A 17,482-nucleotide genomic window follows, 5' to 3' on the forward strand; every position below is an offset into this window, starting at 1 on the left:
TGTGGGTCTTAATCTTGATCTTTTAAGTATTCAGGCTTAATGAGTCAATTCTTTATTATTTTACTGATATATAAAGTGTCTGTGGATAGGTCAATTGAACAATGCCCTCGTGATTAAAAGCAATAGAGATTACATTTAAGAAGTTAGCTTCATAAGTGTGAACTTCTGTATATCTGGATTTGTGCAGTCCAGTACTGATTAATCTTTCAGCTATATTCCGTTCTATGTATGCATATTTTGACATATATATATACATAAAGGTGTATGTGTATGGTAACATGGATATACTCGCGTGAATGAAATCACGTATGTAAGTAAATTCCTGAGTCAGAATACTGATTAACAGGCAGTCTTTGCATCTGGTTATTGACAATCCAGTTAAGCCAGTTGTTGCTAAGTTACATACTAGTTTTATAAGCTTAAAGGAGACTACATTTAAAGGAGAATTCTTCAAACCGAGAAGTTATGCAATCACAAATTATGATCAAAACTTGTTAGATCAAAACTTGATCTGATGTTCGCTGTCTGCCATTTCTTTCTTTTCTATCCTGTGGATAGGTCATATAGGAAAAGAGCTAAAAGCTGTAGTGAAAAAAACTCAAAGCTATTACTACTTTTATGCTTTCAAGTGCTTGAATTTCACAACTAAACTCTGTCTCTGTAAACAGAAGTTATTGTAATGATGTTTCTAAGATTCAAAAGACGAAGAAGCCCAATTAAAAAAACCTTCTGGTTTATGCAGTGGCGACACTTCCCCTCCTTATTCATTATCACAAGGTTTGGGCTCTGTCTTTCCAGCATTGCAACACGGAGCAATTTTATCCCTGGCCAGAGCCGGCTGGGGTCCCAGGGGAGAGCAGAGGCTGCAGGGCTGGGCTCTGTGCTTGGCTGGGCTCGGCTCCCGGCGCCCTCTCTTCTGCTGCCGCCCCGGCACCTCCCAGGCTGTCTCCCAACAGGGGCTGTTGGCTGTTGTCAATGCTTTCCTCCCAGTGGGAATCTAGTCAACATGAAAACGTCATGGTTATGTTTTAAATGAGACTGAAAATGGTCGCAGTGGGGCTGCATTTTACACCCGTGGCTCAGCGGGAGGAAGACTTGTCCGGGTCAAGTCTGATTGCTTGATGGGACTGTGCCAACTGTAGCTCCCAAGAATTTAGAAATTCACATCTATGACTTGCTTTGGGCGATAGAGATACTCAGTGTCCTTGTGGTCTGGTGATGCCATTTGAAAGTTTAAAGCATTCTTTTTCCTAAAACTTTATTCCCAGTGTGCAGTTGTATGTTGATTTGGTGACTGCCTAGGTAGTTTCTGAATCCTAGGCCAGGTTGTGAAACCAACGTAGAATATATGCGTACATTGGCCATATGTCAGCATATGTGTATATATATATGCATGTACGTATGTCAGCAGCTGCTTGCTGTCAGGTTTGTCACAAATCTCTGGGCACAGGTGGGATTCAAAGAGAACTGTTCTAACCAAGAATCTGCTCAGACTGTTTGAAGCAACGAAGTTAACAGGACATCTTTGCAGCAAAGCCTAGCCTTTGCAGATACAACGTAAAAAAAATAGTGAGTTTAAACTCCCCTGAGTTTATTTAAAATACGGAAATTTTGTCATAATTATGGGGAGACACATCTTGGTCGACTGTTTTGACTCTGCCAATAAACAGTAACAAAATAGTCTACAGGGAGAGGTTTAGAATAAAACTCCTGGGAAATTTTGTTTTGGAAACACTGACACATGTGGTTCCTAAAACACTGTTTGCTCCCTGGAACTGGGGTGCTCCTGACTGAAGACTGGCATTCTTCTCAGTTTTATCACAGTTGAAGAACAACCATTTCAGTCTGCACTTAAGGGGTCTCTGACACCATAACCACATTTCCATGTGCCTTTCTGTGGACCAGACATCCCAGAGCTCCCAAAACTGGACCTGGCATCCCTCATGAAGTTTGGTCTGCACTGACGGGGAAATTTCAGGGATAGGACATCTGGGAATCTTTTCCGTGTCCCCAAAGGCACAGCATGTTCAAGAGATTATTCTGGGTCATTTTGCCTGGCCTGATCCTGCCCTAGGCCACCCTGCACGCCCAGCCATCTGGAAGCCAAGTGTCCTCTGCGGTTCTGTACGGGAGTCTTCCCAGCTTTGGAGATCTTACCACCTCTAATGCAATGCTGAGTCCCATTTCAGGCATTTGATATCTATGAACTTCGGTGGCATTGCCCTCATTAACACCATGGATGGATTTGGCCAAGTACCTGAGAGTTTGGTGCTCATTACATGAGGATTCTGATAACATTACAGCTATATATTGCCTGAAAGGAGGGGTTGTTACACTTGATAGCACCCTCAGAGTACTCTAAGAAACTACAAAATCATTACTTGAGGATTCAGGTTCCCCATCATCAATGTGTCTGTATCGTTTCACACATGAAATAACACATTAAGATGTTATTAGTGGATATGACAATCTATCCTCCTTTCCTCCGGGGACTAGATAATGGCTTATGGATATATTAATCCTTTTGATTTTGGCATATATTATAACATGATGGATGTGTGGCATACAACAATGTTTTTTGCTTGCTGAGATGTTGCGAATAAAAAGAGAAATAAATCCACATAGGATGTGTCCATTTTGAGAGTTCATGTGCAGCCTGGTCATGTTTTTTGTTCTCTGGGCAATGGTGGGTTTGGGTATTAGGGTGCATGAAACTACTGGGCTTTTTGTTTTGTTGTTTGTTTTTTTTTTATTGCAGAGATGCTTAAACTTCTGGCAGGTAAGGGGACAGATGGGAACGTACTAATTCTGAGACTCCCATCAGGCAACAACATATCTTGTAGACAGACTATTTAACATTGTGTCTGTGATGGCATGCAAATTACTTGACAGACGTATTATTTGGGAATGGTGCTGTATCCCAATGCTCCTCCCATTGCCAAAAGCTAATATGCTATTTTTAAAGAACAAAATTAGGTCAAAGTTCTGCTGTTTTTATGTCATGCAGAGATCTCCCAAACTTTTTTTCTCCATTCTACTCCGTGCTACTTTTGTTGTCACTTTGGTCTTCGTGTTATACGAGTCTGATGTGTTGAATTTCTCTGTTCACTGAAATACCGTGTAACAGGAAGCAAGTAAGGAACTGATGAGTAAAGTTCTTCATATTAACCTATCCTACCTGCCTTCCAGGCTGATTTTGATGATAAGCCTGACTCCTTGTTCTTCAACGATGGGCAGCGAAGAATTGACTTTGTTTTGGTGTATGAAGATGAAAGCAAAAAAATTACTCGTAAGAGGAGTGATCATAAAAAGCAAAAGGTAATTTATTTTCAGTATAAATCTGAATCATTTGTTGGGCATTCGAGCAGTGGGCAGAAAGAACAGTGCCCTCACCCAGAATGGCAATTGCATTGCCCTGTCCTAGGAGTACTCTTGGGAGTTGGGAGACTGTAGCCCATCAAACTGAGCAGGGAACAAGGGTGAGCTCAAGCCAGTAGATTGCTGTGTAAATGGGCAGAGCGCTGCACATCGTGGCTGTCTGTGTGCTAGGTGACCTCAGAGCATCCTCCTGGGAGGGAGGGAACGCTTCAGGAGGTGTGAGCAGAAAAATGCTGGTATCACGTTCCTGGTTAGAATTAGACACCAAGATCTTCAGACTAGGGCAATTTTCTGTACCTACAGTGACTGAATTAGGCCCCTAGTGGACTTTGGTATCAAAATCTGGGTATTCAGAGGAACCCATAGAAGGAGGCAGCTGACCAGGTGCTCCAGATCACAGTTACGAGCATAGCTGCTGACGTTCTGCCCAATAAAGTACCCAAGTCATTTATGGGAAATAATTGTACGTCACTTTGCCACCAGAATTTCTCCCTGTACCACTCCTTCCCTTGACACTTCAACAGCTTGGCCCTCCCTAGGGACATTGCAAAAAATTTCTGACTCAAGCCAGTGACTGCTTGATTCTCCTTAGCAACGATGAACGACAATCATAGATTATTTTAAACTATTTTTTAATTATTTCAGTAGTTCTGTGAATGCCTGCTTTCATTATGGCACCCAGGGCCACAAAAACAAGCTCAGCCATGCCACTGAGCTATTCTAATTGTGAACTACTTGAGAACTATCCATCCACAGGATTGTAGTCCCCTTGGCATCTGCGCTCTCCCACCCACCTGCTTCCTTCTCTGATTTAGCAGCTCCATGTTCCAGCAGCAGCCTCTGGTAGAGACGGGCAAGGACAAAGATATCACTGAAAGCAGCTCATAGACAAATAATGATTTGCAGTTAGGAAAGAGAAGAGTAGGAGTAAAAAGGCCTGTAGCTAAGTTGGTTGATATTCATTACACAGTGGTGGTGTTGGCATTAACAGGGCAGCCATAAGGAATGTCGTTAGTAGGGTTTGAGGGAGTCCTGCAGTGGGTGGATGTTGCATTACACGTGATCACAGGATCAGCAATAAAAATTAATTGAAAGAGGTAATTAGAAACAAAAAGCTGCCCCTTTGGAAACAATTTTTTTTATCAATTAGTATTTTACATTTATGTTTCTAATATTTGGCCATTGCCCAAGTGTACTTAAAAATATAATGAGTGTCTTTTCCAAACAGTGATGGAAATTAAATGTGAGCAATGGAGTAGTGTTTTTAGTGCAGCATTAATGTTAGGACATTAGCCAGAATGAAACCATGAGTAATTAGACCAGGAGATTGTGGGTAATGTGCTAGGTGCTTGCAAAAAAAGTTTACTTTCAAAGGTCTCAGTCCTACAAAGATCTGCAGCCACACTGAATCTGTGGTGTGCTGAGGAAGAGGAAGCAGTCTACCTACACGCAACAGATGTGAGAACGAGAGTGTATTAGACTCATGATCAGATGAGGTGAAGACTGGGGAGCAGTTCTGTGGAAGAGGCCCTCATGGTCTTGGTGGACAGCAAGCTGGACAAGAGCCAGCTGTGTGGCCTGGCAGCAAAGTGGCCAACAAAGGCTGTATGGGCAGAAGTACTGCCGAGAGATTGAGACCTGTGGCTGGGGTGACGTGGATGTGTCAGAAGGAAACTGAAAACAGCAGTGATAGCGGTTTTCAGAGCCAGGATTTCCATGGACAGGGAGAATCTGAAGCCGTAGGGGTACTGTGGAAGGCGTAGGCGAGAATTTTGATACTGGGAACACATACGGTGCTGAAAGGGCAGTAGAAAGCATAGAAAGAGACAAGGATGAAGAAGTGGCAGTTACAGAGGACTTCCAAGGGCAAGAACAAAGGTTACAAGTGTGATGACACTGAGCTGGAGAACTAATGAAAAAATCCAAAGCTGACCATGAAGCAGACAAAACGTTACACATAGGGTAAAGTACCAGGGGGCACTGAAAGGTGGAGGAAGGAGAAGAGGGAGTGAAGAGAGGGTTTTGCTCAGTGAGTCTGTCACATAAGCTGAAATGAGTCACCTGGTCATAACCAAACTCCTGTGACACAACTCGGAAGTACTGGCTCCCTGCCTCTAATGCCTCACATACAGGCGTCATCAGTTTAGAAACGCATTTCCGTTATCTATTGCTGGAGAAACAGACTTTTAAAATGTGAATGGATGTAAGCTTTCTAACTTTTTAGGATGGGATCGGTGCAGGTCAGCTCCAAGCACACAAATGCTTTGGTCACCTCAAGACAGAGAGGTCCTTCCTCTCACTTGAGATCACTTGCTATGCAAGTGGGGGAAGCTGTGTGTGCTGCAAATCTTCATGCCCTAAGCAAATGCTGCACAGATGTTGGCGGCACTGATTGATAACATTTTTATTCCTGTACCTCCTCCCAAGTGGGGTGCAGGACGCTGCCTTGGGACCTACCTCACACTCGTACTAGGAGTGAAAGGAGAGAAACTGAGAAGTAAAAAAGACATAAATGTGAACAGAGTATTTGAAAAGAAGAAACAAAACCCATATACCTTATGTCTGAGATGGAAAGGAAAATGACATTTATGGTACAGTTTTGCATCCCTGGAATTCCAGGGAGAGAATTAACATTTTGGCCTACCGCAGTTCCCAGAAAGGTGTGGAGATGATGCTGCCCAAAATAAGATACATAAGGTTTCATCAGTGTTGGCATAAAACCTAGTTGATAGCTTGCCTTTACTGACACCGCGGGTTTTTTTGTTATAGTTTTTTTCTGGGGCAAATGACTTCTACCCTTGTGATGATATACAAGATACCAAACCGAGGAGTATTGCCATTTACTGTCGGCTTTAAATACTGCATACGTCACGGTCTGTCTCTGACCAATGATTAACTGAAAATGCCAAATTTTATAAGCAGTACTTGTATGCTTTAAGGTGCTTTAAGCCTGAATAGATTCCTTGCTCATACTACTCGTTCTTTGACTCTCCTGACAGTTTTACAGAGCTATTATCCAGAGGTTTATTGTTCACAGAATTTGGAAACTCCAGCTCATTAAAGAATAGCAGATCCGGTGAAGTCTGTTCTCATAGAGTGAAATCCTCACCTCACTGAGGTCAGCAGCAAGGTCTCCACTGGCCATGTGCAATGTTACAGGTCTGTGAAATGTGGGGACCAGGAGTGTGGTCACTGGGACAAATTCTGTCTGACGCGCACTGCACCCCACCTGATTGCATGACACGGAAGTCAGGGCAGAATTTAACTTGTTAGTGGACATCTATAGATCCACATTTCTGAAGTTAAAAGTTTTGGGTGCTGCACTGGGTAGCTTTGTATGATACTGAGAGTGGAGGAGTCCCCAGACACTTACTGAATTTAGTGGGAAGGATTTGAAAATCAGACCTCAGCCTGTTAGGTAACCAATTTACTGCATTCAGAGGAACAGAGTACAGATCCATCTATTCTTCTGCAGCAAGAGAAAAATTGGGTCCTGGGACCATCATTATATTTGATTTGGACGGCTTTCTGTGCTTTTTCAAAAGAATTGCATGAGTGTAACTGAGAAAATGGCCCAGCATTAATTTATATTAATTAGCAATATTATTGGGAAAACATCTCAGAGGAGAGAAGGAAATAACTAAAAACATGAGGGTGATTTGGACAGAAGGAACAAAAACATGGGATTCTGAAACACTTGGAGATGTGCAGTGGTGCTATGCTTCCCTCATTTTCATGTGTTTCTGAAATCTGGTTTCAGAAGAAGGCAAAGTCAAACTACTGAAATGACATCCCCGTGGAAGTTTCTAGCATAATTTACAGATTCAAAAGTTAGCAGATAAGGTTCATATATGCAACTCAATTTGAACTCCAAACCTTTTAAAGTTGGTATACAATTAATTTTGCAAGCACTAGCAAAAATCAAACTGTCAGGAGCAGATTCCAGAAACTGTACCTTGCAAGCAATTGACATTCCTGCCCAAAGCATGTTTTTTAAACCTACAACTTATGTACCCTATTTGTCAGGATAGGTTACCATCAGAATAGAAATTAAATATCACCAGTCTTTCCAGGATTGCTCCAAAATGCCAGTTTTATCTGTTGGGATCCTCAAGGAGCTCACTGTTGAAAGTTAAAGGGTCAGCACCAGAAAGTCAAATTAAAAATAGATTGGTGCAGAATGCCATTCTAGTCCATCTGCTTCCCCCAACAGAAATAAACAGAAAGACTGTCAGTAATTTAAGTAGTAATGTGGGCAAAACCTTCATTTCCAGCCATGAAGTAATCTGTGCTTCACAGAAATAGACAGGTGTTGTTGTTTTGGGGTTTTTTTTTCAAATTAAAGGAAAACTATAATTCACAGAGAATATTGCACACATCATTTTTTTTAAGTACGGTCTTATGGAGAACTTCAGCAGGGCTAGAGAAGTTTGTCTTCATAAGCAAACAATGAGTTCCTGCCTGTAGACTTGTTTAGTTTAGATAGCTGACAAACAAAAAGCTTGGATAACTTAAAAAACTAATTGTACTTCTCCTGCTGTTTAGCATGCATCTCACCGGCGACAGAACGATACTTGGGTTTACAGAAAGAGGGGTACCTCGGTGCCATTTTACACGGTGATTTGAGGCAGTAGAGGATGGCAGGCTCTACATGCCCGTGGTGTGCCAAGCCAAGCTACCCAGGAAAGTCTGATAACAAGGATGAAAGGGACCTTTGAAACTGGGAGGAGGGCAACCACACCTGCCCTGGTCCCTGCTCGATGGATTGGTTTTGAAGCAGGAACTCACTGAAATAAAATCTCTGTTCCAAATGCAAATTTTACTTCTTCACCTAACGGTTGGAAGGAAGGATGACAGAAGGATGGGAAGACAAATGGAAGGAGGGAGTTGCTCTGTAGTTATACATTCATAGGACCAGAAATGGGTCTTTCCAAAGAGGGTGACTAGAAGCCACTGTTGAGAGCAGGGCTAGACTGCAGTATTGCCAGTTCTGTGTGGTCATGAATCAGGTTTCAGAAAATCCTGAGGCTGGCTTAAAATCAGAGGGTATCTCAGAAAATACGTATTTGGAGTTCTTTGGGTTTACTTTTTTTGTGTCTGCCTTTATAGCATATTCTGCTTCACATTTTTATGATTATCTTCAAACATAAAGGAAAGAAGCTTACAGAAGCAGAGCTTCTCAATCAATTAATTTCCTGATGCTAACAGCTGGGACTTTCAGAAAAGCTTCCAAATGCCATCAAAGAAACTGTGAGAGCTGGCAGCTAATATTGATACAGTGATCCTCTCCACTCCCTTTAGCTGATTTCTGTGGGGAAGGCTTTGGGCCCCATGCTCCTTCTTTTATTGACTGTGATTTATCTGTTGTCTGTCAGGTAGGCAGAGGTGGCTATTCAAGCACTCCTTCCTCTTTAGGATTTGTCCCCTGAAGCCACGTGGATATTGTTGTGGGGAACTTTTTGCGCAAAAGAAACTAAACAAAGATATGAGTTGGCATTCTTCTGTCACTGTAATCAAAGCAAGTGCTCCCTACCATTTACAAAACACAGAGAAAAAAACTGCTAGTGGTCTGCTACCAGTTTCCAGACCCACAATCTTGTTAGTCTCCTCAGCTTGGCACGACAATCACCAGACATTGAAAGCATTATGGTGAAAAAGCAGCTCCCAAGAGCTAACCCTTCTACATGCCTGTAATACTTGGCATTTACTTACACTATGCTTTCACTTTCTTAAGATTGTATGTGATTATGCATCCCATAGTGTCCTAGTCTATTGGCTAGGCATTCAATCATCAAAATCTATGTCAGGTTTAGGTCAGCAGCATTTCCATGGTTACATTATTATTACAACTTAGCCTTGTAAGTAGCTGAGCAAAATGCCAGATACTAAAATAAACTTTGGACAGTCTTCACCTTCCAGCCTAATAAGCTATCATATCTTTATGCTGTATTCCCCAGTCTATGCAAAACCACTGTAGACTCCTCTGGGTAAAAGTCTAGCTCCTCCATAGATCATCAGACGCATAATTCAATCATTTATATAAAATAGCAAAGCCCCTAATTAGCAAAGGCTCCCAGGGGCTTTGTTTCTCACTACTTGCATTAATGCATTATTATAGACCTTAATATTGTCAACATTCCTCTAAGATTTTGAGGGCAAAATTAATTTGGGGAACTCCTTGCCGTAATAAATTATTAAAGCAATCTGAATAGTAAGATTAAAAAAAAAAAAGTATTAGAATCCTACAAATGAGAATTGCCCTGCACCCATCTTTGTGCTATTTAGGAAGAAATGAAACAGGTATTTAGCCCTCTGCCATTTTTATTTGCTGAAACAAAGCAGAACTCAAGTTGAAATATTTTCATGATTCAGTATTATTCACCTTACAAAGAACACGTGAATATGGAAGAAGCAAAAAGATAGGATGAAATAGCAGAAGAGTTAATAGTGGAGTAACGAACAACTCCTGTGTTATGTACTACATATATTAATGATCTGGTAAGGGGATTGAGTTATGGTATAACAAAAATTGCAGAGGAAATTATTCTGTAGTTTACTCAGAAGCCAAGATGACTGTGAGCCTTTAGCTTTGAAGGAGAATGGAGAGCACTATTACCTATGAAATGATGAAAAAAGCAAGGAAATATGTTACTGCAAGGAAAAAACTCATTCACATTTGGGATTCTAAGTTGGTGCTGTTAGTACAAGGAGGAGACTTAGATGTCACAGGAAATATAAAGAGCACTATATTGTCACCAATAAACACGTAGATTAATAGGACATGGAGAGATACCTCCACGAAGAGTGCTTTCAAAGTTTGGGATTGTGGTTTTATCTTGAGAAAAGAGAGGAATAAGGAGAAACATGATAAGTATTGATGAAAGAAGAAAACATTGAAAGATTTGGCTTTTCATGTCCTTAAGCTGAGAAGAAGGTGATATTCACTGGAATAAAAAGACAGAAAACCCAAAAGAGATTAAAAAAATACCTTTTAACAAAATATGAAATTAGTCCGTCGTGATCATTGCCACAAACAGATGCTGCAGCTGAGCACTAACAAATATAAATGGGGTGGGCTGTTTATATTATTCAGTTTTATAATTATTAATTCCAAGACTTGCTAGAGTTTTGGAAAAATAGTTTTTTCTGCTTTGGGGACTTACAACAGTCTTTAAACATTAAAAAACTGGATAAAACTTATGTGGAGATACAACTGACCTGTTCCTGTGGAACTTCTTAAGATATTTGCCCTTTTTGATTTTGCCCCTTAGAGTGGGTAGATCTTGGGTCTGGTCCTGAAGACCAGTTTCCTTGTACCTATCCAAGTTCCTAAAACTTTATCTAAAGGGTCATTCGTTGACTCTGTTCCTTCACAACAGCAACAGGACTAGATCTCAACCACAGATCTTAAGGCTGTGGCTGATCTAAGTCTGGCTATAGAGGACCAGGTGACAGAAACCATTGGACCATTCTTCTTTTAAAAACTCGAAGTTCCTGTAATGGTAGGCAAAAATCCCTTAAGCACAGGGCTTATAAACAACAAAAAAATTGGCCAGTGGCGTGAAAGCAATCTGGGAGTAAGAAAGTAGTAACAGCAAGTCACTCTGAGAACATTGCTGCATGCCTAGCCTAGCCTGGTTCAGAAATAAAGCCATCAGTCCCCAGTGGATTAATGTCATCTCCTTCTGGCAAAGTGCTCATAGAAGCCTCCCCCCCGGCCCCAGCTGCCTACAGGTGCCCCCCTTACCCACGCTGATATTTTGACATGCAGTCTGTAGTCCGAGGAGAGCTGGCTAGCCTTGACTTACACAAACAGATAGCTCATTGGGGAACGATCCAATTGATGCAGATAGCTTTTAAATTGGATTACTTCACATGAAGTTTCAAAACTTCTTATAAATCCCTTATGGAGTTGTATATCTCATATTTTGAGGGGAGAGGGGCTGCTTGTCTCTGTGTGTTTTTTGTGGGGAGATCATGTGTGTGGAGAAGCAAATTCCAGATTGCAGAGACATTTCAGGTTTTTTGTAACTCACTAACTGCCAAGTGCTGGTACTGTGAAGTGAAATTAAAATGATCCATGAATTTCATCTTCACTGAGGAAAACTTGTCATGTCCATCTGGGGACATGGAATGCTCCTAGAATAGCACCACTGTCTCTACAAGTGCTACAGCTCTCAGCTTCTTCCTTTGAGGATGCTTATCCATGGACTAAAATGTAGAGGGCTACTACAGTTTGAACCACTGTGTGAACACATATGATTACTGTGAAAGAAGAATGAAGTTCCAGGTTGCTGGAAGGAAATGGGATGTAAAGCCCTTGAGATGAAGACTTTCTAAAGGCAGATTAATGGGGGGCAGGAGGCTGCTGTCAGTAGTTCAATTAGTGACTAAAGGTGAAGGAGATCACAAGTTTCAGGGATAGGTGCTCTCAAAATTTGGGGCACATTTTTACCTCCGTAACGTACCAGAAACTAAGAGGGTGAATTCTCCAGAATTGCATTTGAGGGCAACATTGCTTATCAGACAAAAAAAGACCTGATCTGGGTTAGTAGGTAAGACTGTACCTGTCACCACAGTAGCTGTCAAGTGGGCTATAGAGATAACAACCTAATGATTCTTTGTTTTGGGAGGCAATTCCATTCTTCTATGCATACGTATTTGCGAAATTTGGAACAGATGTTTTACAGTGTTCAATACCTTTTAACAGAGGAAGAGACAAGCATACGAATCAAACCTGATAAACAACGGCTTGCAACTTGAAGCAACGAGATCGGTGAGTGCTCGTCCCTGTGTGATCGGCTGTGTCTAAAAGCAAAGCTGCCCCTATAGGAATAAGGAAACTGGATATATGAATCTACTGTAACTTTCCTCTCCTCCCAGGAGAAAAAGGCCCACCTTCTTTCCGTCAGTAGCGTCTCTGTGATCTGATGCGAAATCTTTTAAACTTTCTGTCTGCTCCTTCCTCTGCAAAGTAAAAGATAGGAAGCGGGGAGATTAAATGGGTTGTGTTTGCTCAGTGCTTGGAAGACAAAAATTACTGCTACACTCTGAGGAGAGGTTCTCCCCCTATTCTGGCCGTGTAGGATGTGTGGGAAGCCAGTGGGTGTCCGAGGCAGAATTCCCCTGCCAGGAGAGCAGCGCAGGGCTCCTGCATGTGACCCTGCTCCTTGCTGGGCCTGGTGCAGTGCAAAGGGTTGTAACCATCAAGCTTTGTATATTTTGGGCTGCGAAGTCACCTGCGGGCAGTTCACGAGCGCTGTGATAATGCACACCAGCTGCCGGAGCTGCTGTCTCTCGCAGGGAGGGTTAGAGCCCCTCAGAGCCCTTTCCTTCCTGCCCTGCAGGGCTGCAGCGCTCCATCCAGGTCTCCCCATCCAGGACAATCACTTCAAGTCTAAAATTACTGTAGTTTGGTAGTCTGTAGCGGGCTCCAGAAAAGGTCATTTTGCCCCTTCCTCCCAAATTAGACTCAGAATCCATGGCATCATGGTATTTATTTGATTTCTGCAGTAAGAGCTCCTGCTGCACATCCAAGGATGCAGTCTGGCTCTTCACATTCATAAGAAAGTAAACTGCTTGCTGGAAGTCTGACACGGACCCGTTGCTATAGAATTTTGCAGTTTTCAATAATTCTGCTGCGATCATAACTGAAAAACTTTTGAAACTGGCAGTTTCTCCAGGCTAGATCAGATATCTCACCGACGTTCCTGAGCCAACGAGCTGCATAACGTAATGTCGTGTGGCTGAGACTCACTAACGCAGGGCGTCAATAGAAGGCCTACAGGCGATGTGTAGACAGGAGACAAGAGTGGCTGTCGGGGTTCCCGCTGCATACTGGTGCTAGTTTGGGCATGCAACCGGGAGCAAATGTGCCCCGTGCTGTCTTTCTCAGTAGTCTCAGCTGATTCCCCTTTCCCTCTCCCCATTCTCCCTATGAAGGTGGGAATTCATGTTGCCCAGGAGCACCCATGGGTGCCTAGCCTGCTTCCATCAAGTCATGTCACTCTGGAGTTGTACTTGAAGTGCTGGGGAGTCACTGACAGCTCCAAAGCCACTGCTGCCCTGCCAGGCTACAAGTACAAACACTCCTAATTAACCCATAGCGGGGAAGCTTTGTTGAACTTAAATTGCTTTGTAAAATACTTTGCAGAGACGTAAACATTAAGCATTACGGGAACATTTAGCTGTCTTTTTTTATATACCTTATATGCCTTTATATGCTGGAGTGTTTCTACCTCCTGTCAGTGCTTTTACAAAGCTAATGATACACTTGCTGAGATGGACAAAGCATGCGGCTTTGAGTAGGTCATCTATGAGCTGTAAAGAGAAAGAAAATTCTGGATAGTTTAAGAAGTGTTATGAAAAATCCTTTGCTTTCATTTTCCCACACCCATATTTTTAATATTCTTTCATTTTAGGTTTTGGATGAAAAACTTATTTTTGTGAAAGTGCATGCACCTTGGGAAGTGCTGTGCACATACGCCGAGGTTATGCACATCAAATTGCCTCTGCAACCCAATGACCTGAAAACTCGAGACTCAGCTTTCAGCTGGTTTAGTAGACTCTTCAGAGTGGATGAAAATATCATCAAACCTGAGCAAGAGTTTTTCACTGCCCCTTTTCAAAAGGAACATTTCTCCAACTTTTATATTCAAGACAAAGACACGTTTTTCAATCCTGCAACAAGAAGCCGAATTGTAAGTCCATGGAGTATTTCTAGCATTAAATCTTAAAAAAGAAAAGATTCCTGTAATCAAACCAGTGCAATTAACTTCACGAAAGAATCCCGAAAAATTAGAAATATTTGGGATGCAATAGTCCCGTGTCATTTATGGAACAGCCTGGAGAATCCAGAAGGAAAACATTCTTTACATTTGTCCCATTTCTGTTCCACCTGAATTTAAAGGGGGGGATTTGAATGGTTCATGTAGCCTGTGCAATTAATTTTGTCTGCACTGCTTACCCTTTCCTAACTCAATTATATGCTGAAACAGGTACAGCTGTGTATGATTACTTTCAGGTTGCAAGAGACACAAAAATATTTTATAAATTTCAGGTTCATTTTATCCTGTCCCGTGTGGAATATGCAATCAAAAACAATGTGAAAAAGTTTGGCATTAACAAATTACTGGACACTGGAATCTACAAAGCAGCATTTCCCCTTCATGACGTAAGTCCAGTGCTTGTAACTAAAATATATTTTGAAATAGAGGTCTTAACTATATCCGCGGGGTTTATATCAAAAGATACAAGCACTATTGATTGCCTTACTGCTTGACTGGTTATTATATCCACATAGTAGAATAGGATATAGTTTGGCTAAAGAGGTTTTCTTCCAAAGCACTGTTGGTTAAAAATGTAGCTCCATAACTGAAAAACAACATATTTCATTTAGGAGGTGTTAACCTTGTATTCGCTGGGAGATGTAGTTCAGTAAAGTGCCTGGCCTGAGTGATAGTTCCCATGATGCACTGTATCATCAGTTCTAAATCAATTTTAACATTGTCCCTTTTTTTTAGTATTCAATTTTTCAGTCTTAAAATTCATATCAAATATGAACATTTTTAAGAAAGATGTAGAATACAAATCTCATCTTAGGATGCGTGACAGTCTCACACAGTGAGAAACATTCCCACAGCTCCCAAACATTGCGAGACGTGCAGGGAAACTCATGTTTCTGCAGGAAGGCTCTGTCCGGCCGGTCCAACACCTCACAGGTGATGTCAGAGTCGTGGAGAAAAGCTGAACTGGGTTGAATTTCATCTTGCAATAATAGGAAATCGAGCTTTTGTGTCTACACTTGTGAAGGTTTTTAAAGTATATCATTTAAAGAGGCAAGTTATACTGAAAATTGTTCTGCATACAAAGGCTAGCAATAGCACAGAAAAAGAAAATGAAGGAGAAAAAAAAAATCAGATTTCAGAGTATTTGACTAAGGAAAAACTCCATGTGAGGCTCCAAATGGGATACAGTAAGCAAAGACTGAGGGTTGATTTTCTGCATTATATCTATTATGTACCCACCCCCCCACACCTCCTCCCCATCCAAGCCACCCTTCTGTGTCCGAGGTGTGTTCTGTTGAGAAGACACTGAGAACATGGGAGGTCAGGACTGTTTGGACTCTGCTTAAAATATTCAGGAGGCCTCCACGGATTTCAAGGAAATCTTTAAGGCAGAATCAAGACAAATCATGTTTCTTGTAAGTAACCCAAAGCTTTACAGGGCAGAATTAATATCATTCGTGACTATCCATTTTTAAGGTTTCCTTTTAAAGATTTAAAACCTGCCTTGCAGGCTATTTCTATCATGGCATGGGGAATTTGGACTCAGTATGCCTAGTAATTAATGACTGTCTTTTTATACAATTAAAATTATATATCACAGCTACTCTGAAAATCAAAAGTAGCCTATAGGTGTCTACAAATGTCACTTGTCTTCTTGCATCGCAGATACAGAATGGAAAATTCCCTCAAATAAGATAGGCTTTATTGAAATAGGTTTTCAAATAACCTAGTAAAAACCACAAGGATTATCTCCATGTGAACTCTCTTTTAAATTTAAAACAGAGACTAGAAGCACTGGATTTATCCCTCAGACTTTCCAGCCTTCATTCCAGTACAATACTATTTTGAAGCAAAGCATGTTAGCATGTTAGAGCTACTTAAAATCCATTTTCATTCAGTCCTGTTCTCTAATTAGAAAGGATCCTTTTCTGTTTTCTATTCCTAAGTGCCAAGACACTGACATGTGCTTAGATTTAAGTTCATGATGAGTCTGTTATTTTCAGCTCACATATGTAAGCGTTTGCTTTAGGATTTGGTGCCTTTCTGACAACCTTCTATCCTGAATCCTGGTGCACTCCCAGAGCTGCCTTCCTGCTCCGATTCCTGGCTTGCAGTGAGAGTGGGCAAAAAGGCTATTCCAGCCTCTGGCTTCACGGCACGGGGTCTGCAGAGATGAGAGCTGGTCTGTGCTGGTTAGATTAATGGTGTCTTCTTCTCATGCTCTTTCTGTTTTGCAGTCTAGTTTTAGGCACCTGTCAACCGATCCCAACTGCCCAAGTGAGCGATATCTTCTCTACAGAGAATGGGCTCATCCTAAAAATATTTTCAAATTGCAGCCCCTGGATTTCATCAGGTTGGTGTGACTGGAGCTGGACTAATGCAGAGGGAACTGGGAATTTACGTAACCGGTCTGGTTTTGGGGATGTCAAAGAGGCACAGCTCAGTTCTGAGGGCAGGTGCATACACCCGTATCAGCTCATGCATGGGAGCATTTTTTGAGCATGGTTTCATGATAAACCAATTCATGAAAAGGCAACCACTTAAAATTTTTCTTTGCAAGGTATGATCTTTCTCTCTTTTTCCTTTTTTTCCCTCCCTTTCCTATCCCCTTATAAGAGCATAAAAGTGGTAATAGAAATACCCAGCTGTAATACTTCTGCAATCCCAAAGTTCAAACCAAAGTTCATATTCAATTGTCATTGAATATGACAATATGAGTTGGCACAAAATGTCTGAAATGACAAGCCATTTGAAACAGAAATGTGAATTTACTTGCATTTCAGAAAAAAAACTTTCCCCTCCACAGGAAATACTATGGAGAGAAAATTGGAATCTACTTTGCTTGGCTGGGCTTTTACACTAATATGCTGATTGTGGCTGCAGTTGTAGGAGTTGGCTGTTTTCTGTATGGATGCCTGACAAAGGACAACTGCACGTGGAGGTACCTGATCAGGCCTATTTTAATATTACATGCAATTTTGATCAGTCCCCTACAAAGGGGGACTGTATCGGCTTTACAAGACACTGCATAATAAAAGAGGCAAAATGGAAGGGTTTGAGAACAGCGACGGTTGTGGATTTGAAGGTAAAGGCATAAAACGTGAGCTAGAAGAGTAATGGATGTCCGTGGACCACTGCAGCGATAGATATCTGAGAGTTTGTTATTGCATCATTTTATTTATGTTTTGCACTAGGTTCACCACACCTAGTGTAGAAACAGGTAGAAAAGAGTGACAGTCAGAAGTCAGCACAAAGGGCTGTAACACATCATTTTCACTGTGGTAATCCTTAAAGGAGATATCCAAAGACTTTGATAA

General features: G+C 41.5%; 1 protein-coding gene across 1 annotated transcript in view; it reads left to right on the forward strand.

The window, feature by feature from the left end:
- ANO6 (anoctamin 6) overlaps positions 1-17,482 on the forward strand; it is a 121,447-nt gene that overhangs the window by 81,314 nt on the left and 22,651 nt on the right. The window contains exons 4-9 of the mRNA XM_075496923.1: positions 3,190-3,318; positions 12,089-12,154; positions 13,800-14,078; positions 14,438-14,551; positions 16,403-16,518; positions 16,972-17,106. Of these exons, the coding sequence (XP_075353038.1) occupies positions 3,190-3,318; positions 12,089-12,154; positions 13,800-14,078; positions 14,438-14,551; positions 16,403-16,518; positions 16,972-17,106 (839 nt within the window). The remainder of the gene's footprint in view (positions 1-3,189; positions 3,319-12,088; positions 12,155-13,799; positions 14,079-14,437; positions 14,552-16,402; positions 16,519-16,971; positions 17,107-17,482) is intronic.

Source organism: Mycteria americana, chromosome 1, assembly GCF_035582795.1.
Source record: "Mycteria americana isolate JAX WOST 10 ecotype Jacksonville Zoo and Gardens chromosome 1, USCA_MyAme_1.0, whole genome shotgun sequence".
Classification (NCBI taxonomy): Eukaryota; Metazoa; Chordata; class Aves; order Ciconiiformes; family Ciconiidae; genus Mycteria; species Mycteria americana.